General features: G+C 44.2%; 1 protein-coding gene across 1 annotated transcript; it reads right to left on the minus strand.

The window, feature by feature from the left end:
- Nucleotides 1-2,596: 2,596 nt before the first annotated feature.
- On the minus strand, nt 2,597-27,374 carry grin3a (glutamate receptor, ionotropic, N-methyl-D-aspartate 3A). The gene is made up of 9 exons (XM_012831643.3): nt 26,042-27,374; nt 18,880-19,481; nt 13,025-14,090; nt 11,216-11,361; nt 9,232-9,347; nt 7,821-7,972; nt 5,990-6,154; nt 5,426-5,496; nt 2,597-3,574 (listed from the first exon to the last, which is right to left on the minus strand). Exons 1-9 carry the CDS (start codon nt 26,768-26,770, stop codon nt 3,196-3,198), a joined length of 3,426 nt encoding a protein of 1,141 aa, XP_012687097.1. The 5' UTR covers nt 26,771-27,374; the 3' UTR covers nt 2,597-3,195.

Raw genomic sequence — 27,374 nt, forward strand, 5'->3', positions numbered from 1 at the left:
TCAAGCATCTTTTTTCCAGAAAGCAAATATCATTCACATGAACATTTTGCAACCTTTTTTGCATTAAAAAAAGCTGCCTTTTATTCACGGCCTCTTCATCAACAATGAGTGAGAGGAGTATGAGGGTAGGAGGCAGCTTGGTCACATATCAGTCTAAGGAATAAAACTCAAGTTTTCTTAGGATGGTGTTATGGGAACGTTTTAAAACCAGCACAAACAGCAAGCTTCTCTTAGGATGGTCTTATGGGAACGTTTTAAAACCAGCAAACAGCAGGGGTAATAACTTGACTTTTACAGTGGATCATCTTCAAGGTTGGATTCTTGAAGTTGTTGGGAGAGGCACGGTGTGTGTGGGAACATCCTGCACTCATAGGGTTTGCACAGTTAGGGGGGGGGGGAATCAATTCCACACGGATCTTATCACACAGTTAAGCTCGGCTTTTCTTACCTTCATGTCTGTCCATCATGTTGAACAAAAACTGGGATGCTGACACTGGGATTGTGACACACTGGCTGTGTGTGTGTGTGTGTGTGTGTGTGTGTGTGTAATGGTGACACACTGGAATGGTGACACACTGGGACGGTGACACACTGTTGGACACACTGGGATGGTAAGACTTTCTTTTACCTTCAGACTCTTTATTCCAATTTCAACATCTGCTTCGTACCCACATTTTGGTTGATTCTGAGAGAACTGAGTGTCACAAAAAAAACTTAATGTAAAGCAAAGCACTCAACCATTAGTGTGTGTTGTGTTTTTTGTTTCCCATTAGTGTGTGTGTTGTGTTTTTGTTTCCCAGTAGTGTGTGTGTTGTGTTTTTGTTTCCCATTAGTGTGTGTTGTGTTTTTGTTTCACATTAGTGTGTGTGTTGTGTTTTTGTTTCACATTAGTGTGTGTTGTGTTTTTGTTTCACATTAGTGTGTGTTGTGTTTATGTTTCAAATTAGTGTGTGTTGTGTTTTTGTTTCCCATTAGTGTGTGTGTGTGTTGTCGTATCTCCAATGCCTCCAGACCCATCTCCTGGCTGCTGAAGAGCCGTCTGTAAGCTGGACCAGTCTGTGAGAGCGTGCAACCCTATGCCTATACGCCAGTCTGTGAGGGCTTTGCGACGCCATGCAAATACACCGGTTGGATTCTTGTCCTTGTCAAGCTGCTGACGAGGACCTGCTTGACTCCGAGCTCCGTGCCGACAACAGGCTTGCTGATCGCTGCTGGGGATCTTAGTGGGTCGCAGTGTTTCCTTCTCCATCCCATAATAAATGTCTGTCAACCGTTCCACCTTCGCCTGGAGCTATCAGCATGAAGAAAAGGGCACATTCTCCGTAACAACATTTGGCAACAAAATATCAGATCGGCGGCGGCTTGTCCCAAAGGCATCCACAGAGATATCAGAGGTTCTGCTTTTACATTGATTCGGGTGAGAAAACAAACACTGATTCACTTGTAATGGACTTTCCCGTACAGCCTTGTGTGCACAAGTCCCGATGGCAGCAGTACAACACACTCTGGTCTCGTTGAATATGTTCAAAATGGTGGAATTTGACCCAAAACCAGATTACAAACAGACAGACAGGACTACAAAATTGTGCTCTGATCCAGCAGCTTCATCACTGCTGCAAAGAGGTGACTGGCCGTTTCTGAAGTACTGTATTAAATCATGGCCGTTTCTGAAGTACTGTATTAAATCATGTTGTACAATTATTATTTTAACAATTGCATCACCACCCAAAATGACATGAAAATCTCTCGTGTGACATGTAAAACAGGCCAGCTGCGTTACTATGACTACGACATACCTGACAGCGGTAAACTATGACTGACATACCTGACAATATCGACAGGTGTTCAGTATGATATGATATGGTAGGTACCTGACTATAACCAAGAGGTGTTCAGTATGATATGATTGACATACCTGACAATATCGACAGGTGTTCAGTATGATATGGTAGGTACCTGACTATAACCAAGAGGTGTTCAGTATGATATGGTAGGTAGCTGACATACCTGACTATATGGACAGGTGTTCAGTATATGATATGATATGACTGACATACCTGACGTATATCGACAGGTGTTCAGTATGATATGGTAGGTAGCTGACTATATGGACAGGTGTTAAGTATGATATATGGACAGGTGTTCAGTATGATATGGTAGGTACCTGACTATATGGACAGGTGTCCAGTATGATATGATATGGTAGGTAGCTGACTATATGTAAAGGTGTTCAGTATGGTATGGTAGGTAGCTGACTATATGGACAGGTGTCCAGTATGATATGATATGGTAGGTAGCTGACTATATGGACAGGTGTTCAGTATGATATATGGACAGGTGTTCAGTATGATATGGTAGGTAGCTGACTATATGGGCCAGTGGAAGTATAGACACGATGCAGAAGAACAGATTATGTCTCTAAAGATCCAGATCAAATGAAAAAACAAACACGACTTCAAACATGCAGTCCAGTGCTGAACTATGCTTCTTTGTAATAGAATCTCTCTGAAATGTTGTTTGAAGTTAGGCCTCATTGCACACTGTGAGCTCCGCAGACCAACTTTTACTCAGTTTTTCAGTTTCTTTTTTTTTTTTATCAACAGGAAAGGTTTCGTTTTGGTTTGTCAGTGCAAGACCTTAAACCCAAAGGACCGATCTCATGCGTACTTTCAGTGGGAGGAGAAAAGATAAGAAATGGCTTTTGCAGTGTGTATCAGTATGCAGAGAGGGCCGTCATACATCACATCTTGACACCTCTAGTGAATGCTTGTCTCTAAGACACAAAACCTCTATCCTTCAGCACAGTAACCCCCCCTCTGAGACACTGATCTGCACACTTGTTATTGTGTAGTGTCGTCGCAATGATCTCTCTGAGAGTGAAGGAATAAAAAAGACTTTTCACACTCTTCATTCAAATCACCCCTTCACGTTCTGTCTGCACGTATGTCCCAAGGTGCTCCACAAGAATTTAGATTTAGCTTACAAAAAAATCTGCCTTTGAAAATAAAGCAAACTGTGTCGTGTAGATGTCCAGTGCTTCACGAGGGGTCTGACCCACCCTTCATATGCCCCAACGCAGAGACATGCGCCCACACAATGGGGCGGGTGAGGGCGAGGGCGAGGGGCAACCACAGCTGAATGTAGCCCTTCCCGTGAACTCCAGCCGCACCTGTAGCTTTTAGCCCTCCGGCATTTCTAGGACTCGGCGGAAGGGTTCCTCTTAGTCTGCTGGTACTGCTCCAGCTCGCTCTTCCTCTTCATCGCTAGCTGCAGCTGCTGTTTGATGATCTGGATCTGCGTCTCCAGGTCGGTCAGTTCCTGGACTATGGGGTTCCTGCCGAGGCCCAGCAGGTCTGTCTTGCCGTTGGAGGTGGTCTGAAGCGGGTCCTGCCTCTTCACCTGCAGCAGCTGCAGGTCTTTGCACCGGCACTCTACATCATTCGGCTGCAGGGGCCCCCGGCACTCCACATCGTTCTGCTGCGGGGGGGGACCCTGGCTGGACAGCTTCCGCCGGTTGCAGAAGGTGTTTTCAGAGGCGTTCCATGGAGCTTGTTGGTTGTTCCCAACGTTGCACCTGGGAAAGTAGAGCACGGGAGGTCTGTTATCTCTGAGCGTCTGAATCCAGCCTAACCCTAACCTTTATGTTATATGAAGGCTGTTATATCTAAGCGTCTGATTCCAGCCTAAGCCTAACCTTTATGTTATATGAAGGCTGTTATATCTAAGCGTCTGATTCCAGCCTAAGCCTAACCTTTATGTTATGTGAAGTCTGAGCGTCTGAATCCAGCCTAAGCCTAACCTTTATGTTATGGGAATCTAAAGTGTCTGAATCTATCCTAAGCCTAACCTTTATGTTATGGGAATCTAAAGTGTCTGAATCCAGACTTAGCCTAACCTTTATGTTATATGAAGTCTGAGCGTCTGAATCCAGCCTAAGCCTAACCTTTATGTTATGTGAAGTCTAAGCGTCTGAATCCAGCCTAAGCCTAACCTTTATGTTATGTGAAGTCTGTTATCTGAATCCAGCCTTAGCCTAACCTTTATGTTATATGAAGTCTGAGCGTCTGAATCCAGCCTAATCCTAACCTTTATGTTATGTGAAGTCTGTTATATCTGAGCGTCTGAATCCAGCCTAAGCCTAACCTTTATGTTATGTGAAGTCTAAGCGTCTGAATCCAGCCTAAGCCTAACCTTTATGTTATGTGACGAATGGATTGGTGGCATCTAATCACTTATATGAATATGCTTTAGCGTACTGAACCAAGTTCATTACTGAAGAAGAACCTTGTCTGTGATTGATCTAGCAATATGATTTGTGAGGGGAAACTACTTCAAATGCATAACTACAAGTCATTTATTTCACTGCTCTACGATCAGTCATGTCATCCCCTCATAAACTATTTCAAATGCATTAACTACAAGTCATTTATTTCACTGCTCTTCGATCAGTCATGTCATCACCTCACAAATTAGGAAAAAAATATAACTATATCATTTCAGAATTTCACCAACATTTCAGAATTTCAGAAATTATGAAATGTACTGAACTACTGTCATATGTGCTAGAATTAATTACCAGATGTCACTCAATCATGGTCTCTATATGCGCTAATATGGAATCTGATTCTCAAACGTCAAAGTCGAAGTCAAAGTAGCTTTATTGTCAATTTCTTTGCATGTCAGACATACAAAGGAATCGATAAAAACGTTTCCCACTCTCCCCACGGTGAAACATATAAAGTGCACAGGCACAACAACAGATAAGACAAGACATTTCCTACATTCTTATGACATTCTCTGACTAAATGGGGGTTAGGGGTTTCCTTATGACATTCATAACTTCTAAACTTCTTAGACCGTTGCACTGTTTGTTTTGTATTGTGTTGTAATGTATATTTTGTGTAAGCACATTGAGAGCCACTTTACCGAGTCAAATTCCTTGTTTGTGCCAACTTACTTGGCCAATAAAACCTGATTCTGATTCTCTGACTCAATAGGGTTAGGGTTAGGGGTTTCCTTCTGCTGTTCTCTGACTCAATAGGGTTAGGGTTAGGGACTAAATGGGCTCAGGTTTCCTGGAGTTTGAATAGAATAGAATAGAATAGAAAAGCCTTTATTGTCACTGTATTTATACAACGAAATTTTGAGTGCTTCTCCTGTTGGTGTGACGAGGGACAACATATAACACAACAACAACATATAACATAACAATACTACAACTATCCAAAAACAGTAGGAACAGCCCAAAAAAAAAAATATATATATATATATATACATTAAGAGTAGAACAAAGTGCGGTGGCATAGACTAAAGTACTTCAATAAATACATCAATTAATACAGATTTGTTTATGCACATGTGTAAGGTGACTGAGATGGGCTATGCATCCGGTGTAGAGAATGTGGCTTAACAGAAAATCTTTTACCTTTTTTCCGGTTTTGCAACCGTGGGCAATTTATCTTCATTGAAGGATGAATTAAGTGCTCGATGCAATCTCTAGAAAGCAGAAGAGAAGTCATTTAAAGACTTATCAAATGAAAATGGAGCGGTGCACAGAAGCGTTATGACATTTTATTCTGCCATTCTTCATCATTTACTCGGTGCGCCATTAAACTGCTCGTACATCACACAAGATGGCATCACGATCCACGCAGCGTCGGGGGGCCTGTGCCATTCAAGACACAGCTGCTTTTTCATTGCAAATAAATATTCTAATGGCAGCAATGTAAATAAGCGAGTGTTTAACAGATCTATACTAAGTGAATGAATCTCTTAAAGTGAATGGAAAATAATAATCATTATTAACATGAATCTCTTAAAGTGAATGGAAAATAATAATCATTATTAACATGAATCTCTTAAAGTGAATGGAAAATAATAATCATTATTAACATGAATCTCTTAAAGTGAATGGAAAATAATAATCATTATGTTTATTGTTGTTGTTGTTGTTGTTATTATTGTTATGAGTGCTATTTAAAGGACAGACCTGGCTGGTGTGCAGCCAGTATTTGTACTGTGGCTTGGTCCTGATCTTGGGGATCACCCAGCGGTGGACCATGTGCTCGGCCAGCGTGGTGAGGAGGGAGAGCACCACCCCGCCGCACAGCATCACGAATAACCCTGAGAAGTGCTTAATGCCCATCTGGAGAGTCTGGGGCGGAAAACAGAACACAAGGATGGAGGAGGAATGGAGAAAAAAATGAAGGAAAACAGAGAGAGATCTCAGACGACAGAGGGAGAGAAATCATGAAATGACAAGAAGATTCTGCCCCAGTGTGGTTAGTATGTCATTTCCTGTTTATTTATCTCTAGAAAAATCTGTGTCCCTTTACAAGTATTTTTATCCCCCCCCCCAGCAGCTGTCTTAGTTTGACTCCCTATGTGTATGTATATGTGATTTATGTATGTATGTCGGTGAGGTGTATAAGTGTATAAGTGTATTTGTGTATGTGTATAAGCTACTGGATGACCTAAATTTCCCTCGGGATTAATAAAGTTTCCATCTATCTATCTATCTATCTAACCGTACTGAGCAGTCCTTTACGGTCCTAGTGTGGTTAGTACGTCATTTCCTGTTTATTTATCTCTGAAAAATCTGTGTCCCTTTACAATTATTTTTATCCCCCCCAGCAGCTGCCTCTTAGTTTGACTATAACCGTACTGAGCAGTCCTTTACAGTCCTTGTGTGGTTAGTCTTTTCCTGTTTATTTATCTCTAGAAAAATCTGTGTGTCTTTACAAGTGTTTGTAACCCCCCCCCCCCCCCCCTCCCGCCCCATTTTTCCTTCTGTGAGGCGCATTGTGTTACCTCCTGTTATGAAATGCGGCGTACAAATAAAGTTTGATTGATTGATTGATTGATTGATTGATAAGATGGAAGAAAGTGAAAGAAAGAAAGAAAGAAAGAAAGAAAAAGAAAGAAAGGAAGAAGTAAACAACAGAAGGCTTTTAACATTCTGAGACCACACACACTTCCAGCCTACTGTGACTTCATTAACACACAGGCTCCTTGAGAAGGGCCATTCTGGGTAAGGGTTAATTAACACACAAGCTCCTTCTGGGCTGGGCATCATCTCTACACACACACCTCTACACACACACACAATAATCATCTCTACACACACACACAATAATCACCTCTACACACACACACAATAATCATCTCTACACACACACACAATAATCATCTCTACACACACACACAATAATCATCTCTACACACACACACAATAATCATCTCTACACACACACACAATAATCATCTCTACACACACACACAATAATCATCTCTACACACATACACAATGATCATCTATACACAATGATCATCTCTACACACACACACACACACAATAATCATCTCTACACACATACGCAATGATCATCTCTACACAATAATCATCTCTACACACACACACACAATAATCATCTCTACACACACACACAATAATCACCTCTACACACACACACAATAATCATCTCTACACACATACGCAATAATCATCTCTACACAAATATACAATGATCATCTCTACGCACACACACAATAATCATCTCTACACACACACACAATAATCATCTCTACACACACACACACAATAATCATCTCTACACACACACACACAATAATCATCTCTACACACACACACACAATAATCATCTCTACACACACACACAATAATCCCCTCTACACACATACGCAATAATCACCTCTACACACACACACAATGATCATCTCTACACACACACACAATGATCATCTCTACACACACACACAATAATCATCTCTACACAATGATCCTGAGCTGAATGAATTACCTCTGTGGCAGCGAAGCTGCGCTTTCCGCAAGGAACCACTTTGTACCACTTGTCGTGGAGCATGTCCATGAAGCCGTCGGACTTGTACTGACTAACCAGCTCCGAGATGTTGGATGTGAGGGGGGAGTTCTGCTTGAGCCCGATGCCATATCCTGTGGGGGAACAGCATTCATTGCTTACGAGGGGGACACAAGACCTAAGCTAGACACCAAGGTTAGGGGCACTATTGTGATTAGACTCATCGCAAATGTTGACATTTCTCAGTTTGTTTGACATCACTTTCCCCAGATGAAAATTCGATAGTGAATGCCTACATAAATCACTTCACTTCGACGTTATCTGCCAATCCCACAATCCTACACAAAAATAATCAGAATCAGGTCTTATTGGCCAAGTAAGTTTGCACAAACAAAGAATTTAACTTTGTAAAGTGGCTCTCAGTGTGCTTACACGGAACATACATCACAATACAACACAAACACAGACAGTGCGACGGTCTAAGAAGTCTAAAAGTATATACAAGGAGGAATGGCTTTATACAGGAGCTGTGAATATACATACAACACAAACACAGACAGTGCGACGGTCTAAGAAGTCTAAAAGTATAATCAAGGAGGAATGGCTATATACAGGAGCTGTGAATTGTAACACAACAAATAGTGCACAGAAGTGGAGAGTGCAAGAAGTGCAGGGATAAATATTAGACGGTAAGAGTATGACGGTTATACAGTAAGGGTGGGATGTATATTGTATTTGAGGATCAAATAAATAAATATGATTGCGGGAGTAATTGTACAGTGGATATTATATTGATCCAGGGTAATTGCAAAAGAAAGCTAGTCCCCAATAGAATATCCCTTAAAAGTTTTCATTATGCCAATAAGGCCCCCATTTACGGGCTACAATGCCCGCGGGGACACAGGTTCGATTCCGGCCTGATGTCGTTTCCCAATCCTCTCCCAACCTCTTCACTCCTCCTCACTTCCTGTCCAAATACTTCACTGTCCTATCCAAATAAAGGCTAAAAAGCCCATAAATATATCTTAAAATTCTTTTTTTTTTTTAAGTTTTCATTATAATCCTCTGGTGAAGAATCCTTTAAAGAACCCCTTCAGATTAATTTTGGGTTTTCAGCTACAAAATGCTAGGTGGCTAATATTAGGTAATATTAAGTTTAGGTGGACTACTAGCATGCTCCTACGTCCTCATTCACTTGTGTTCTTGTCAAAGAAAACAGAACTCGAAAGCATAAAACTGCAGTAAAGCTGAAATAAAAAAAGGTCCTTGAAGGGATTGCCTCCTGGGAGCAGCCAGAGAACATCCGAGATTATTACTGCAATTGCCGCCATCTTGCTTCACTACCGTGGCAATGAGGACGGATGTCTCATCTAGGAGAAGGTCATCAGTTTACCTTCAATGGCGAACGGTTTCCCGACTGTGAGCAGCTTACATTCTGCATCAATGGATACTTCATAATCCAGAAGGGCTTTGTCCATGATGAATGCATCCAGCTTCTGAGGGTCCTCTCTGAAACAACAGAAGTCAAACCTGATTATATATTCAATTCTTTTTATTCGATTTCACATAAATGTATACAATGACACAATAATAACTGACAATTTTACATTAAAGCTGGTCATGTGATAATTCATACCGATGAAATTAACATACAAATCTACAAAATCAACAAAATCAATAAAATCAATAAAATATCAATAAAATATACAAAATAAAATGTAATAAAATAAATAAATACATTAAATAATAAAACCAGACAAGACAGCAAGCAGGTACATTTACATTTACATTTAGTCATTTAGCAGACGCTTTTGTCCAAAGCGACGTACAAGGGAGAGAACAGTCAAGCTAAGAGCAATAAAAAGCATGGTGTAACAATAAATACTACTTTACATGAGAATTAGGTAGGGGGAGGGACAGGGGGAAGTCAAACTGATTAGTCGTCGGTGTTTAGGAGACACTTCCATTTGGCATTTAGTTGAAAATGTACATATAATATAATATACATAATGTGTATCTGTTTCACGTTCCTGGGAAATGACTGCATTGCACTGGGTTGGGTACAAACCTGTGCACCGAGACCAGCTCATTGCTAATTTCACCCTGTGCTAAACTGAGGTAGCTTCATTTTATATGGATGTTAAATTATTAATTCTAGATGTCTGGATCAGATCATTTAAAAAAATGTGTTCCACACCCTAATCTCTTCTACTGACTGATTAAAAGAAACAACTTTTCACTCTGCAAATTTCGAAGCATGCTGTCTTCAGAAAACTGGTGGGAGGTTGGATTTGTGTCTGGTTGTGTGTGTGTGTGTGTGTGTGTGTGTGTGTGTGTGTGTGTGTGTGTGTGTGTGTGTGTGAGTGTGTGTGTGTGTGTGTGTGTGTGTGTGTGTGTGTGTGTGTGTGTGTGTGTGTGTGTGTGTGTGTGTGTGTTTTTAGGCAACATCCACATAAGCCTTCAGGGGATAATACGGTTAGATACGAGTTTTATTTTGCCTGTCACACACACACACAAAGACACACACACACACACACACACACACACACACACACACACACACACACACACACACACACACACACACACACACACAAAGACACACACACACACACACAAAGACACACACACACACACACACACACACACACACACAAAGACACATCACAAAATAAACTAGATGGAGAGAAAGAGAAGGAGGGGGGCAGAGAGAAAGAAATAGAAAAAAAGAACAAGATAGAGAGATAAATATCCTGACTACCCAGGGTTAGCTAACTATCCTAGGCCTAGGGCTAGATTTGCTCTGTGGGGTCTAATTTAATAATAATAATAATAATAATAATGATAATAATAAAACTTTATTTACATAGCACCTTTCATGCAAAAGAATGCAGCTCAAAGTGCTTAATTTAAACAGAATCAATTGGCTATTACGGGGTTAAGGTTAGGGTCAGGGGTCGCGCAGATGAAAAGCCCCTGCAGGGGTTCTTAGTTTATCCTGAACAGGCCAGGAACAACTACAGTGGTTGTCGGGAGCAACTGAAGTGGTTGTCGGGAGCAACTGAAGTGGTTGTCAAGAGCAACTGAAGTGGTTGTCAGGGGTGACGGATCCAGTGACCTTGTTTGTTTGGTGTTCCATTGTTGGACCGGCTCTGTCCTGTTCACCTTGCTTCCATTCATCATTCATACATCGCTGAGGTAATACGCTTGAAGTGTGATTATCACATCCTGGTAAAGTGCAGAGGTAGGGGCAAAGCAGAGGACATATCTGTGCTTAAACACAATCAATCAGGCCCCTACAGTCAGGCCCCTTCTCTCCTCTAATGGTTATTACTCACTTGAGATGCTTCCTTTCTCTTGTAACGGTTATTACTCACAGGAGTCGGTCGATCCCTTCCGGCGTCGCGGGAGCGTTGAAGCGGCGCATGTACTCGTGCATCTCGGGGAAGCTTTTCTTCAGGTACTCCTCGGCGCTGCTCTCTCGGACCGTCCCGAAGCGGAAACCCTGGGATGGATGATGAAGCTGGAGATACAAAATAAACAGGAGGAGATGGATCAGATTTACTGGATCAGATCACAGTCTCAGGTTTACTGGAGATACAAAATAAACAGGAGGAAATGGATCAGATCACAGTCTCAGGTTTACTGGAGTCCGGCGGTTATCACTGCTTTTCTTACTGCTTTCCCTGAGGACACTGTAAGGCGCTGAGTTCTACAGTCTGTTTAGTGCTAACGAATAAGTATTTTCACTTACTGAATACTTCCTCTGCCTGTCTTCATTCAGCTTGTTTAACACAGAACCACACAGGTTCTATTCTATTCCTTTAACTTGTATTCATTTTCCAGCGGGCAGCACAGATATCCATTTCCATCCATCAGAACGTCACAGAACGTGTGCTCCCTGGGTATCAGAACGTGTGCTCCCTGGGTATCAGATCCATGGCCATAGCACTGTTAGCACCTGATCAGCCACAGGAATGTTACTGATCACTGAGTACTGCAACCTTCTCTGTCAATAATAGCCCACTTCTCTCCTGACCGAAGACAAGCTCTGGCTAACAGAGGGCCACTGACACTAGACAGAAGACAAGGTCACTTACATACACTGTCACTTTCAAATCACTGCTTGTACTTACACTTACATACTGTCTCTTACACGACAAATACATATTTATCAGAATTATTGCACTACCTACTAATCCCATTTGTCTGTAGTTTAGTTTATTATATGTTACTATATGTGTATTATATGTTATATGTATATATGTTAGTATTATATGTATAGGTTGGTATATGTTTTAGCATATTGTATTGTATATTTATCTTGTATATTTAGTAAGGTTATTATATGTTATTACATGTAAATTATGTTCAGAGTACTTGTACAGAGTGTATGTCATGTTATGTTATGTTATGTTATGTTTGTTATATTATGTTTGGTAGGTTGTTGTGTGGTGCCTTGTCCTAAGAATTTCAGTGCCCAGTCTGACCCTGTGTCATTCTGTGCATCTGACAATAAAAGACTTGTAACTTGTAATTTCCTATACAATGCAAGCTCTGGCTAACAGAGAGGCACTGACACTAGACTGATTTCCTATACCAAGCAAGCTCTGGCGACTTTTACTGAATACTCATCTGACATCATGTGAGGTTTACTAGATTCGGGGTGAACTATCCATTATATTCCTTTGCTACCCATCCTTGTAGTCTTTAAAGAATATACTCCAATTTTTAAATTTCTCTTACCCAGAATGCCTTTCATTGCCCAGATAGCCTTTGGTGCATTTTCCACTTGGAATGTTTATTTTGCAAACAATGTAAATACATTCAAATTGCCACTTGGGTGCCTTCAGCAGATTATAGGTATCTCTATCAATAAAATCCTCTTCACAAACATTAACAAATGAAGACACACCGTTTTGTATTCCTGACTAACATAAGAAGAAGCACTAACCTTGGGGTCGTGTATTCCTGACTAACATACGTAAGAGAGGCACTAACCTTGGGGTCGTGTATTCCTGACTAACATACGTAAGAGAGGCACCAACCTTGGGGTCGTGTATTCCTGACTAACATACGTAAGAGAGGCACCAACCTTGGGGTCGTGTATTCCTGAGAGCTGCTCGTAAGAGAGGCACTAACCTTGGGGTCGTGTATTCCTGACTAACATAAGAAGAGGCACTAACCTTGGGGTCGTGTATTCCTGAGAGCTGCTCGTAGGTCTTCTCCCCCACCATGACGGCGGCCAGGTTGGCCGTGTAGGTGGACAGGCAGAACAGGCAGAAGATGGCCCACAGGTTCATGAGGAAGCGTCCCGTCCAGCACTTGGGCGGCTTGATGGACGCCGTCCGGCCGAACAGGATGGAGTAGCACACGTTGAGCGCCGAGGAGAAGGAGAACACGCGGTCCCGGTTCCGTCCCTTGGGCGTCAGGCCGAAGGGGCTTTTCCACTCGTAGAGCGTGAGGAAGACGGCGGTGATGTGCAGCGAGACGAAGATGCCCAGCCACATGCTCCAGTGCAGCGGCCACATGAAGGCGCCGATGGGCGCGGCCGTGTCCATGGTGCGCACCAGGATGCCCAGGCTGGTGGAGAAGAAGGGGCTGGTGAAGTCGATGACCTGGCTGCGGGCCGAGTTGATGCTGAACGAGGTGAAGGCCATGTGGGCCGCTCCGCTCATCAGGTCGCCCACCAGCCCCGTCCAGCGCCCGCTCTTGTACGCCCCGTACTTGCCGTCGCCCACGATGTACAGGTCGAAGTGGAAGCCCATGTCCTCGGCCAGCTTCTCCAGCAGGTCGATGCAGTAGCCGTAGCAGCACTTCTTGTACTCCATGGGCACGGTGTTGTTGACGCCCTGCAGCGCCAGGAAGAGGCGCTCCAGCAGCGCCGTGTCGTTGGTCAGCGGGTCCAGGCACAGCTGGCCGGCGGGGCACTGCCCGTCCTCGTCCACCTCGCGGGTGAAGACGAACGGGTGCTCCACCAGCGTGACCACGCGCATGTGGAGGCGCGAGGAGTGGCGCCAGTCTCCGCCACCCCCGTGGTGCGCCCCCCCCCGCCGCTTGTTGGGCCACACGCCGTAGTCCATCGTCACGCGCCCGTGCTTCCAGCTGCCCAGCCGCGTCCACATGGGGTTGCCCACCGGGTCGTGCTGCAGGTTCCAGATGAAGTGATGGCTCTCGGAGGCGATCACGGCCTCCTCCTCGGCGACGCCGATGTAGCCGCTCAGGCCGTCGAACGACGTGTTGGCCAGAAACCTGCACCACAGGGGACAGGGTTAGGATAGGCACATTATGTAGGTCTGCTCTACCCCACATGATGTAGGTCTCTCCAATATACATGAACATACATATATACTGTATATATGTATATAGAAACAACTCCTGCTAGACACCTTATTATCGGGGGTATGTCCCGGGATCAGCAACTTAGCAGGTAAACACCAAACACCTGCACCATAGAGGTGTTGTTCCACTCAAGCTCTTAAAGGATATGAAAGCTCCACTTCAGAGGACAGTGTTAGCTAGGTCTTAAAGGTCAGAGGTCATGCCTTCAGAGGACAGTGTTAGCTAGGTCATGGGGGTGAAAGGTCATGCCTTCAGAGGACAGTGTTAGCTAGGTCATGGGGGTCAGGACGGGAGGGACTGCTGAGCTCAGGAAACGGGCAGGAAACATCACTGCAGACCCCTCACACCCCGGGCACAAACTATTCAAACTCCTCCCCTCTGGTAGACGCTACAGATCACTGTTCGCCAAAACCTCCAGACACAAAAACAGTTTCTTCCCCCTCGCCGTCTCACTACTAAACAGCTAACCCACTGTAGCATATATATTTATATATTTATCCCTGCACTTCTCGCACTCTCCACTTCTTTGCACTACTGTTTCACAGCTACTGTATATAGCCATTCCGCCTTGTGTATATACTTTCTTAACCCTCCTATTATGTTTGGGGTCAATTTGACCCTTTTCAATGTTTAACGTCTCTAAATAAATGATTAGCATCGTTTTTTTTGCTTCATATTTAATGACTTTTCGTAATCTAATGGGGACAACTGGGTAAATACAAAATGAACATGATGATATGTTTTCAATGTCCTGTACACATGCTTTACGCATAGGTGTTGTTTGGGGTCAATTTGACCCCAGGCTGTTTTAATTGTATAAAATATATAAGAAATATAAACTTTTTTCATCACATTGTTACTATTCTTGATAACAGAAATAGTTTTCTATTCCATATGTTATAGATAACAACAATATGTACTTAGAAATAATATAGAGCCATAAAACACCAGAAGGATATCTCTTTCCAATTTTAAGTCAATCAGTGAGATTTGATGGTGATCTGCATATTTCTCCATAGTAGCATAACATGTATTCTGGATGTATAAGGGGGGTGGGTGGGGGTATTGTTTTATTTTTAAGGGCTATTTAGGTAGTCAACAAACAAACCTAAGGTACCTGACACATAAACTTGGGTAAAAAAAAATATTATAATCATTTTTTGGAGGTTTAAATTGCTGGGGTCAAATTGACCCCAAGCATAATAGATGTGAGTAAAATTTGAACATAATAGGAGGGTTAAACTTCTTAGACCGTTGCACTGTTGCACTGTTTGTTTTGTTTTGTATTGTATTGTGTTGTAATGTATATTTTGTGTAAGCACACTGAGAGTCACTTTACCAAGTCAAATTCCTTGTTTGTGCAAACTTACTTGGCCAATAAAACCTGACTCTGATTCTGGTTCTGATTAGCAGATGTCACAACGTATAATTTAGTATATATATATATATATATATATATTATGGACTATTGCTATTATTACACTATTGGCAAACATAGCAATGGCTAGGGCCTCCCTGTCAGAGTGGGCTCTGGGCAATGGTGTTGTTTAATGGGGTTAATGTTGTGTGGTTTAATCCTGTGTTGAGGTGTGAGAGGTTTTGCTTAGGGGCTCCACAATAAGAAGAAAAATAACAATTGAAACTGACTCTAGGCGCTTTACAGAGCCCAGAGCCTGAACCACTCGAGCAAGCACAAAGGTGATTTGGGGCATGGAAAAAAAACATCACTGCCTGTGAAAAGCAAGATGGTTGCAATTTCTGCACTGGCACCTTTCTGAACTCTTTTGTAAATCTTGCTTGCCTAAAGACAAGCATATTTATTTATTTATGTTCTGTTCTGACATTTTACCTCTTTTTGGACTATTTCCAGTTCATTCCTGTGACTTTCATGCACACACACACACACCACACTACACGCCACAATCCTTAACACCACGCTACACGCCACAATACAACACCATGCTGACATCCGGCCACAACCGACAGCTGACAGCAGTTCTTTTTTCTGTGTAATTACTTTCTATTTCCCTCCTCTGGCTGCTCTGGAAACACCTTGTTCTGTGTGTGAGGAGGTCATCTCCGTGTGTGTGCCCTGGAGTCTAGCGTGGCAGTTTGGACAGCGTGGGTGACGGAGGGGGGGGCAGGAGAAGTCTGCGGAGCCTGAGGGTTACTTGACACTCTGCTGGGCTGCAGACAGCAGGGTTGTTGTGCCGTGCTCTGCTGTGCTGGCCTCTTTGAGCGTGTCAGCTACCTGGATAGTGTCACGCACGGAGGCTCCACTCCTATCTCCGACACTGGCAGCTCCATAACCCCCCCTTCCCCCAACGCCCTCCCGCACCCCTACACCCATGCTAATGGTGCCTCTCTTTCTCTCTCCCTCTCTCTCTCTCTCCCTCTCTCTCTCCCTCCCTATCTCTACCTCTCTCTCTGTCTCTCACTCTCTCTCCCTCTCTCTCTCCCTCCCTGTCTCTCCCTGTCTCTCTCTCTCTCTCTCTCTCCCTCTCTCTCCCTCCCTCCCTGTCTCTACCTCTCTCTCTCTCTCCCTCTCTCTCTATCTCCCTGTCTCTCCCTCTCTCTCACTGTCTCTCTCTCCCTCCCTGTCTCTACCTATCTCTCTCTCTCCCTCTGTCCCTCTCTCCCTCTCTCTCCCTCTCTCTCCCTCCCTCCCTCCCTGTCTCTACCTCTCTCTCTCTCTCCCTCTCTATCCCTCTCTCTCTATCTCCCTGTCTCTCCCTCTCTCTCACTGTCTCTCTCTCCCTCCCTGTCTCTCCCTCTCTCCCTCTCTTTCTCCCTCCCTCTTCCTGTCTCTCCCTCTCTCCCTCTCTCCCTCTCTCTCTCTCTCTCTCCTTCTCTCCCCCCCCCCTCTCTGACTTCTCTGAGACAGGTAGTGAGAGCTCCTCTTGACCCCCTGTCACACTGCTCCTCCCTGGATGTGCCCAGGTAATGCTCAGGGGGCACGGAGGTCTAATGGCGTCCGTCCGTCCGTCAGTCTCTGTGAGGCCTCCTGGGAGCTGCTTTAAACCCACTCAACACGTCAGGCTTCCGTGTGAACAACGTGTACACTGAACAGAATGGCGGCCGCTAGAACAGCGGGATTCATAAAAGGGTGTTTTTGTTGTAATCAACATAAATTTAATCCATTGCAATTTTTTGGTTTACAAAAGGAAACTAATAGCCCGTCTTCACACTGTATCACTGTAAAAGAACAAGAATTGTTTTGTTTACAACAATATAGTAAATTACTTTTTTTCATGACCGTTGGAGGATAGATTGTATTCAAAGAATTTAAATCTTTTGTACTTTTTAGCAGGCCCTAAATCTACCACCCTGAAACTCTTTGTAACTAAATTGTCGGTCCGCTCTTGGTGGCGCTGCTCTGTGTCTCTAATCACACACGCAGAGGTTTATTGAACTGCACTATGTCTGCAGGCTCAGGGCACTGCAGTCGGCCTTTTAGTCTTTAGTGAGTTTCACAGATTACAGAATCACTAGTATGATCTCTGCTAATGTTTTTAGTGAGCTTCACAGATTACAGAATCACTAGTATGATCTCTGTTAATGTTTTTAGTGAGTTTCACAGATTACAGAATCACAGCTCTGATCTCTGCTAATGTTTTTAGTGAGTTTCACAGATTACAGAATCAATGCTATCACTTATCTATTTATTCACTTATTACACTTTACATATGCACATACTCTGCACTTTTTGCTATTTTGCACTTCTGGTTGGATGCTAAACTGCATTTCGTTGCCTCAGTACTTGTACTCTGTGCAATGACAAGAAAGTTGAATCTAATCTAATCGATGATCTCTGCTAATGTTTTTAGTGAGCTTCACAGAGGAGAGAATCACTGACATGATCTCTGTTAATGTTTTCGATGTAGCTGTTAATGTTTGTAGTCTCTAGATACAGTTATTGGATGTTGGGTGAGAGTTTGAACCCTTGAACCCTCCTTTAAAATGTAGCGTGTCACATTAATATGATTAAGATGATTTTAAAGGTGCCATATTGCCATTACGGGCAGTTGCTACCACAGTTATGATGTGGCATATCACGGTTATGATGTGGCATATCACGGTTATTATGTGGCATAGCACTTTGTGTGGTGTACTAAACAAGCTATCATAGCTGAGAGATGTTGTGAAAGTTTTTAATAATGGTCACATTGTTACACCCCTGGACAGAGAATTTTTTAAAAACATTTAGTGTCAGAAGTTGACTTTGATGTGAATATTTCTGTATCTAAATTTCAGAGAATATGTATTTTTAGGTGTATTTGAGAGCATGCATGTGTATGACTGAGTGCTGGCTGTATGCACATTCACCAGAGGATTGCCCCAGTCACACCCAGAAGCATGTTAGGAAGCGGGAGAGGAGAGGGTAGGGTGCTCAGCCGGTACGGTACCTGGATAGAGGAGAGGTTGGGGTGCTCAGCCTGTACGGTACCTTGTACCGGTGCCTTTTTTGCACTACCATAACCTCACTTGAAAGAAAACGTATGCTGCTGTACGTGTATCTGTATGTTTATATATATATGTATATCTATATGTAGGACATGTCTTGTCTTATCTGTTGTTGTGCCTGTGCACTTTATATGTTTCACCGCGGGAGAGTGGGAAACGTCCTTTCGATTCCTTTGTATGTCTTGACATGCAAAGTAATTGACAATAAAGCTACTTTGACTTTGACTTTGACTACCTGGATAGATATCTCCCTGAGCTGTGTTTCTCCTCCAACATCATGCAGTTTGTGATCCCCGGTACGAGCGCCAGCTCCGGGGACACGAGCGCGGCGTTCCCCACAGCCCGGGCCACCAGCTCCAGCGCGTCCTGCACGAAGTGGTCCCGCGAGGGCGCCCCCATGCGTCCGTGGGCCAGGAGCCCCATGGGAAGGCCTTCGGTCCGCAGCTCCTCCACGTTCTGGGAGTCGCCCAGGATCCAGTGGTAGTCGGGGGGCAACGCTATGCCGAACTTGGCCACCGCGGCGAAGATCCGCTTGATGTCCCTGATGTCGCAGCCGAACGTCACCACCGTGGACAGGGACTCCTTGATGGCCTCCAGCTGGCCCTGCAGCGAGGCCTGGAAGTCGCCTCGAGAGCTGCCGTTGGTGGAGAGGTTGACGACGGCGCCCAGGTGAAAGCGGGAGTTGTTGCGGAGCAGGAGGACGAAGTCGGAGACGTTCCGCTCTCGGCACAGCAGCAGGCTGACGTCGTACCAGCTGTTCATGGCCAGCAGGGCGAAGACGAGGTCAGCCTGAGGGGTCGGAGGGTTGCGCATGGCCATCTGGAAATGGAGGGAATTCTGCCAAAGAAAAGGGGGAAGAAAGAGAACAGGAATGAAAGAACTGTAATGGCAAAAACGACAAGAAACTCACACCTTTCTTCTCCCCCACTTCAGAAACTCACACCTTTCCTCTCCCGCTTCAGAAACTCACACCTTTCTCCTCCCCCACTTCAGAAACTCACATCTTTCTCCTCCCCCACTTCAGAAACTCACATCTTTCTCCTCCCCCACTTCAGAAACTCACATCTTTCTCCTCCCCCACTTCAGAAACTCACATCTTTCTCCTCCCCCACTTCAGAAACTCACATCTTTCTTCTCCCCCACTTCAGAAACTCACACCTTTCTCTTCTCCCACTTCAGAAACTCACATCTTTGCTCTCCCACTTAAGCTTGGTGTGACTTAAACACGATGGTAATTCCACTGCCCTCTCAGTCAGATAACTGACTGGGATATTATTTAATCCTCAACCCTGAGCAGAGCACATTTTCTCCCCGGGGAAATTCCCACCACTTGACTCAGCAGAAAGCTGCGCCCGCATGTCCCACTGGCAGATACTGACTGACTGGTCACTGGCAGATACTGACTGACTGGTCACTGGCAGATACTGACTGACTGGTCACTGGCAGATAATGACTGGTCACTGGCAGATACTGACTGGTCACTGGCAGATAATGACTGGTCACTGGCAGATACTGACTGGTCACTGGCAGATACTGACTGACTGGTCACTGGCAGATACTGACTGACTGGTCACTGGCAGATACTGACTGGTCACTGGCAGATACTGACTGGTCACCTGCATGTTCTACTGACAGATACTGACTGGTCACCTGCCCCACAGCCCCCTGGCTGACAGGCCATATTGATAAAGCCATATGCCACATTGATAAGGCCATATTGATAAGGCCATATTGATAAGGCCATATTGATAAGGTCATATTGATAAGGCCATATTGATAAAGCCATATGCCACATTGATAAGGCCATATTGATAAGGCCATATTGATAAGGTCATATTGATAAGGCCATATTGATGAAGCCATATGCCACATTGATAAGGCCATATTGATAAGGCCATATTGATAAAGCCATATGCCATATTGATAAGGCCATATTGATAAGGCCATATGCCACATTGATAAGGCCATATTGATAAGGCCATATTGATAAAGCCATATGCCATATTGATAAGGCCATATTGATAAGGCCATATTGATAAAGCCATATGCCATATTGATAAGGCCATATTGATAAGGCCATATGCCATATTGATAAGGCCATATTGATAAGGCCATATTGATAAAGCCATATTGATAAAGCCATATGCCACATTGATAAGGCCATATTGATAAGGCCATATTGATAAAGCCATATTGATAAAGCCATATTGATAAGGCCATATGCCATATTGATAAGGCCATATTGATAAAGCCATATGAAAGGAAACAGGGCTGGGGCATAAAATGGAGGAACAGATTATGCCATTAGACTTCAAATGATCATCTCCATTTACATGGAAATGGGATAATTACAGTTTGACAGTGTGGAGCCAGCAGAATCCAAGAGAAAATGATCCAAAATGGCTCCTTTAAAAAAGTGACTTAGCCAGTAACCAGACGCACAATGGGGCGACATTTACAGTCAATGATCCAGCTCTTCTCACTGGCAGAGAGCTGTATGACTCATTCCGTTTCATGTCAAAAGAAACACTAGAATGAGAAACTGGGTTATGCCAAGCACAGTATGGAACTGGGTTATTCCAAGCACAGTATTGAACTGGGTTATGCCAAGCACAGTATATAAGCACAGTATTGAACTGGGTTATGCCAAGCACAGTATTGAACTGGGTTATGCCAAGCACAGTATTGAACTGAACTGGGTTATGCCAAGCACAGCATTGGGTTATGCCACGCACAGTATGGAACTGGGTTATGCCAAGGCACAGGATGGAACTGGGTTATGCCAAGCACAGTATGGAACTGGATTATGCCAAGCACAGTATGGGTTATGCCAAGCACAGTATGGGTTATGCCAAGCACAGTATGGAACTGAACTGGGTTATGCCAAGCACAGTATGGAACTGAACTGGGTTATGCCAAGCACAGTATGGAACTGGCACAGTATGGAACTGGGTTATGCCAAGCACAGTATGGAACTGAGGGTTTAGCTGTGTCCTCATGCTGCATGATCAGAGAAACCCGCGCCTGGCAGGATACCCTAGCGTCAGCCTAGCATTAGCCTAGCATTAGCCTAGCCCTCACCCTCGCTCTAACCCTCACCCCTCGCCCTGCTGGACAGGCCTATATTCTATGGTAGATAGTTCACACATCCAGTGCAGAATTTTTGATTTTACATGAATACATTTCCTCAGGATGCTGATGTACGCGATGACCCACAAAAGAAAATTCCATCAAAGGGCAGATAAATATCTGTTACCATAAAGTGCACTGAGCTGTTCAGACATTCAGAGAGGTGTCCTTTACTAGCACTCCCTTGGAGCGGATGTTCAATAGATTCCTAGAGTCCTAGAACAGCCATCAATAACCCCACAGTACCTCACTAAAAGAGGGCGAGTCCTTCACAGCGGCCTGCTTAAATGAAATGCTTAGCCAAGCTGCTTAATTTCCCACGGGAACTGCTTTTAAGTGACAGAGGGGAAACAGGCTAATCGTAACTGATTAAGGAAAAGCATTATTGGGTCTGAGGCGCTTATTTAAGAGAGGGGGATCAAAGTCGATTTGTCGTCGTCGGTTTGTGAGATATTATGACAAAGGATCCCTCGTTGACCTCAGACAATGAAGAAGCTGAGTTTATAGTCAGTCCCTGAGAATGTTCTGGATGGACGAGCATGACCTTGGGCCTTGAACCCGGCCTGTCTTCCAGTGTGTCGTGTGTGTGCCATTAAAAACCTGACAAAGGTCTTAATTATTATAAGTGTAAACACAAGTCAGTCACAGGGAGGAAACACAACTGGAATGATAGTGGGGATTATTTGTGGTGATGATCACACACACACACACACACACACACACACACACACACACACACACACACACACACTGGGGTTTACCATAGTGGTGATGACGACGATGATGATGATGATGATGGTGATGATGATGATGATGATGGTGATGATGATGAAGATGGGCCCATACTGCGTTATATATATATGATGATGATGATGGTGATGATGATGGTCACGTTGGGGTTTGCCATAGTGGTCATGATGATGGCGATGATGATGATGATGATGATGATGATGATGATGATGGTCACGCTGGGGTTTGCCATAGTAGTAATGATGAGGTGATGAAGGTGATGGTGATGATGATGATAAAGAGTATGGCAGGGCCCAAATGGTGAGGGACAGTGATCATTGTGACAACGATGGCAGTGACTGAGCATCATATTACTGAACCAGCATTCACTGTTCACTGTACAACTGTCCATCATTCACTGTTCACTGTACAACTGACCATCATTCAGTGTAGTCTGCCAAATATCAACACAAACTACAAATCCCCCAAAAACTCTTCAGGCAGGTGATGAAATGGCCCAATAGTTGCAGACATCCCCATACAGCCAGATTCATCAAAGTGCTGACAGTTCTGGGGAGGGTGTCTGACAAGGACACAGAGACAGAAGAGTTCTTGGGTTGGTGTCTAAGGTGTCTAACTAGGACACTTAACAGGATGGTGTCTAACAAGGACACAGAGACAGAAGAGTTCTGGGGTTGGTGTCTAACAAGGACACTTACAGTAACAGAAGAGTTCTGGTGTCTAACAAGGACACTTACAGTAACAGAAGAGTTCTGGTGTCTAACAAGAACACAGAGACAGCTAATTATGTACCACAGGATCTGTCAATCTACGAAGCAAAACTGGGTTGTCAGGGTGGCTGGAGAACAGAAATCAAAAGTACAAATACAAATAAAATGCTTTCCCTTTCAGCTCAATGGAAGGGCTCCCAAAGGTGGCAGATAAATAAATAAATAAACAGAACCACAACGATACACGACATTTGTGTCGACACCTAGAAGCGCTCCATATTTTTCAAATAGTTAAAAAGCTACTGATATAAAACCCTTATAACCCCACAACTGTCAGTCGTACTGTTGTAATGGATGTATCGTCATCCATTTTGGGTTTCTAGTTACTGGTGGGTCCGATACCCCATTTAATGCTTTGACCTTATAAAAAAACGCTGTTGTACTACCTCTAATCCCACTACCATGCTGGAAAGCCACTCTATTAGATATCACACAGTATTTATAAAGTGATTAATAAAAAAAATAACGGGCATCATCATCCTTAGCCAGCTGAAGACAAACACACAATAAATGCACTTAATAGGAATCTAAATGTGGCGTTCGTCCCAGAACCTTTCAGTGTAACGAATTGCCAGCCTCTTTTTAATCTTCACCTTTCTCAACACCAGTCAGCATTGTAAACCCAGGCTGTGTGTGTCTCTCTCTGACGGACAGCTCAACACCACTCTGGCGTAGCATTGTAAACCCAGGCTGTATCTCTCTCTGACGGACAGCTCAACACCAGTAACCATGGCGTAGCATTGTAAACCCAGGCTGTGTGTGTTTGGCTCTGACGGACAGCTCAACACCACCATGGCGTAGCATTGTAAACCCAGGCTGTATTTGTCTCTGACAGACAGCTCAACACCAGTCACCATGGCGTAGCATTGTAAACCCAGGCTGTCTCTGTCTCTGACAGACAGCTCAACACCACCATGGCGTAGCATTGTAAACCCAGGCTGTATTTGTCTCTGACGGACAGCTCAACACCAGTCACCATGGCGTAGCATTGTAAACCCAGGCTGTAGCTGTCTCTGACGGACAGCTCAAGGATTCCGCACCTGCAACCTGAGATGCCTCCCGGCTCTAATTGTCATTCACTTTGATAGACATCTAATAAGACATCTAAAGTAAACATTGCCTTTGATAGACATCCAATAAGACATCTAATAAGACATCTAATAAGTAAACATTGCCTTAATTCAGTGCACAATGTGATTTCAAAAGGAAACTTAAGGCAGCAATAATCAGAAAGGAAATTATAGTAGATTAGGTTATTATTTTAGGTATTTACGGTATTGAGTTTTTTTTTTAATTATGTTACTTTTAATGTAAATGTTGTTTTCTAAGCCTGTGTTTTTGTTCACCAACATTGATCATGCTGTACTGCATTTTATTATTTGTATTGTAATGTTTTTTGCCTGGACTCCAGGAAGAATAGTCTGCACTACGGTGTAGACTAATGGGGATCCTTGATAAACATAAACATAAACATGAACGGAACCGTTAATTAAGGGTACTCTCAACAAAGCCCCTTATTCTGACCAGTAGGTGGCGCTAAATCCATGCTCCTACCGTTTATCAGGGTTGTAATTCTGATTATTTAACCCCATCAAACAATCGAGGAACCCCTGGGCTTAGGTACGGGCATATGCACTGGCGTCTTTGTGCATTAGTATGGCTTACTGTAGCAATACACTTTCACCATCTGCTCTCATCAAGTCAACACGTTGTTTATTGTTGTTGTTTATTGTGGTTCGTTGCTGATCCGGTATTTCGGGAGCCAGAAATGCGGCGGTATCAGACATTCCAGATGGGCCATCGCGCTCTTGGGCTCGTGCTGCATATTCAGACAGAAACAGGCATGAAGGAGACGCTGTGTGTGAGGAGAGATATACGCGGCGTGGTGACAGTAACGCCTTGAGGGAGAGGTCTGGAGGTCCACTGGCCTTTTGTTTGTTCGGGATCACTGGCTTGTTGGACCGTGCCAATAGCCTCCCATCCTCACCCCACCCATAACATCTAAGATAACTAGAGTGTGTGTGTGTGTATGTGTGTGTGTGTGTGTGCCTGTGTGTATCTAAGATAACTAGTGTGTGTGTGTGTGCCTGTGTGTATCTCAGATAACTAGAGGCTCCCACATGACACCTGCTCCGCCCCCAGTAAGATGCTTTTTGTCGTTATGCCTGTAAACGCACGTGTTGCATGTTCCCCGTATCAGTGCATTTAACGACCTGACAGCGCACATTATTTTGAGCATCTCTGTGGTGTGTACAGGAATGTGTGTGTGTGTGGGGGGGGGGTCTACACGCCTATCAGCAATGCTTCTTCTTCACCTCGCCGAACCTTCCTAATATCAGAACAGTGCAATCACTGCGAGAGTAACGCACAGACAACACATCGCTCTCGGTGACGCAGGCGATGGCAGAACTATACACGTTGTTCCGCGCTGCGCGTTCAACATGTGTTCAAGGAAATACACAGGCTGCTTACAACGATTTGGAAAGCCACGAAACTCTTCACAATAACTCGTACTACAAAATGCAACTCTACACTATAGCCGAGCAAACACGCTTGACAAGTCATCATACGATATTGAATCAATCAGATAACAGGGTTATGAAAACAGATGTGAAACAGCTGGGCGCTCTCTGTGGTGCTGTTGACTGAAGTTCGACTGAAGTTTCGTTTTCGTCCTCACTCCTTTTTTTAATTTCATGAGTGCAAGAACCCTCACAAACCCCCCACGCGCAAACCATCACTGCTCACCTTGCTCTGCCGTTTGAACTCGCGTTGGACCACACTTATGACGGGAACCTGGAGCGCGGAGGAAATAAATTCCATTATCAGTAGATCGTCCCTGTTTTGCGGGAAAGCCACGATCGCGGAAACTCCCTGCACGATAACTGTGTGGCAAACACTTTGTAGGAAACACACGGGGTCGCCGCACAGTGGTGTAGAGGAAGACGAAAATGAAAAGGCTGGCAGTTCCCCCAGTCCCGTCTCAACAGCCATCACTACATCCAGAGATAAGTTGTAAGGTAAAAGCCCCGTCATGCGATTCAGCGTCTCCATCGCAAGTAGAATCGAGTCCCTGGGCATGAACACGCTCTCGCCCTCCTCTTGTCGGACCATGTTTTTACTTTTTGCCCCTCGGTGTTGGCTGGTCGCGGACCCCCTAGTCCTGAGGCTGCCCAGTGCAGGTTCGTTAACGGTTTTAGTGATGATTTCAAACTCCTCTCCTGTCAACCCGCCGTCTCTGTCAATATCCCATACTTCGTCGAGATAATTCCCCTTAAAGGCATTGTGGCTTAAGACACGGGGTTGCAGGTGCAAGGCCCCGACTCTAACAGTGTGTCCGATCCTTTTCAAGATTTGACACGGTTGAGGGTGAGCCCGAGACACGGGCGGCAGCAGCAGCAGCACGAAGACGCAGGGCGCGAGGAAAGGGAGCCCCATCAACCAGCCTAGCGCGCCCCAAATACTCCGACCCGTCATTACTCCACAGGACCCGCCGATACCGACGAAAAGCAAGGCTTCCCACGACCACCTGCTCTCCTTCTGGTCCCTGCTAGGTGTCCGTTAGATCGCCCCTCGAGAGATATCCCAGATACAGCAAAGTTACGCTCCTCGTCTCTGTCAACAAGCCCGAGTGTGACCGCAAGCAGTGCACATGCCAAACGTACATCAAAACAGCTGCTTTTCATCTCAAAAGCTTTTTTGAAAATATCAGTAATTGTAGTAAAAGGAACTGTTATTCCAAGTCGATTTTAAAACATTCTCCAAACCGAGGTAGAAAAGAAACGAGGTAAACTAAATCATTAAAAATCTCCATTAGCTACTGCATAGAAAGCCAAAATATTGCATAATTATTTGTTGAATATCTGCACCGTTTTGCTATATTGTGATAAATGTCAGGATATAAAAAAAATGTGCATACTCCGAGAAAATATTCCATAGGCTATTTTCCAAGAGAAAAAAAGAATGAGGAAATAATTTTCGCTCTAAGGGCATCAAAGAAACACAGATAAGCAAGCCGATTGCGCCTCGCTTTTTTTCTCCGGCAGATGACATTACGCATTCTCGTGCTAGCACAAAACTC

Source organism: Clupea harengus, chromosome 12, assembly GCF_900700415.2.
Source record: "Clupea harengus chromosome 12, Ch_v2.0.2, whole genome shotgun sequence".
In the NCBI taxonomy this organism is placed as follows: Eukaryota; Metazoa; Chordata; class Actinopteri; order Clupeiformes; family Clupeidae; genus Clupea; species Clupea harengus.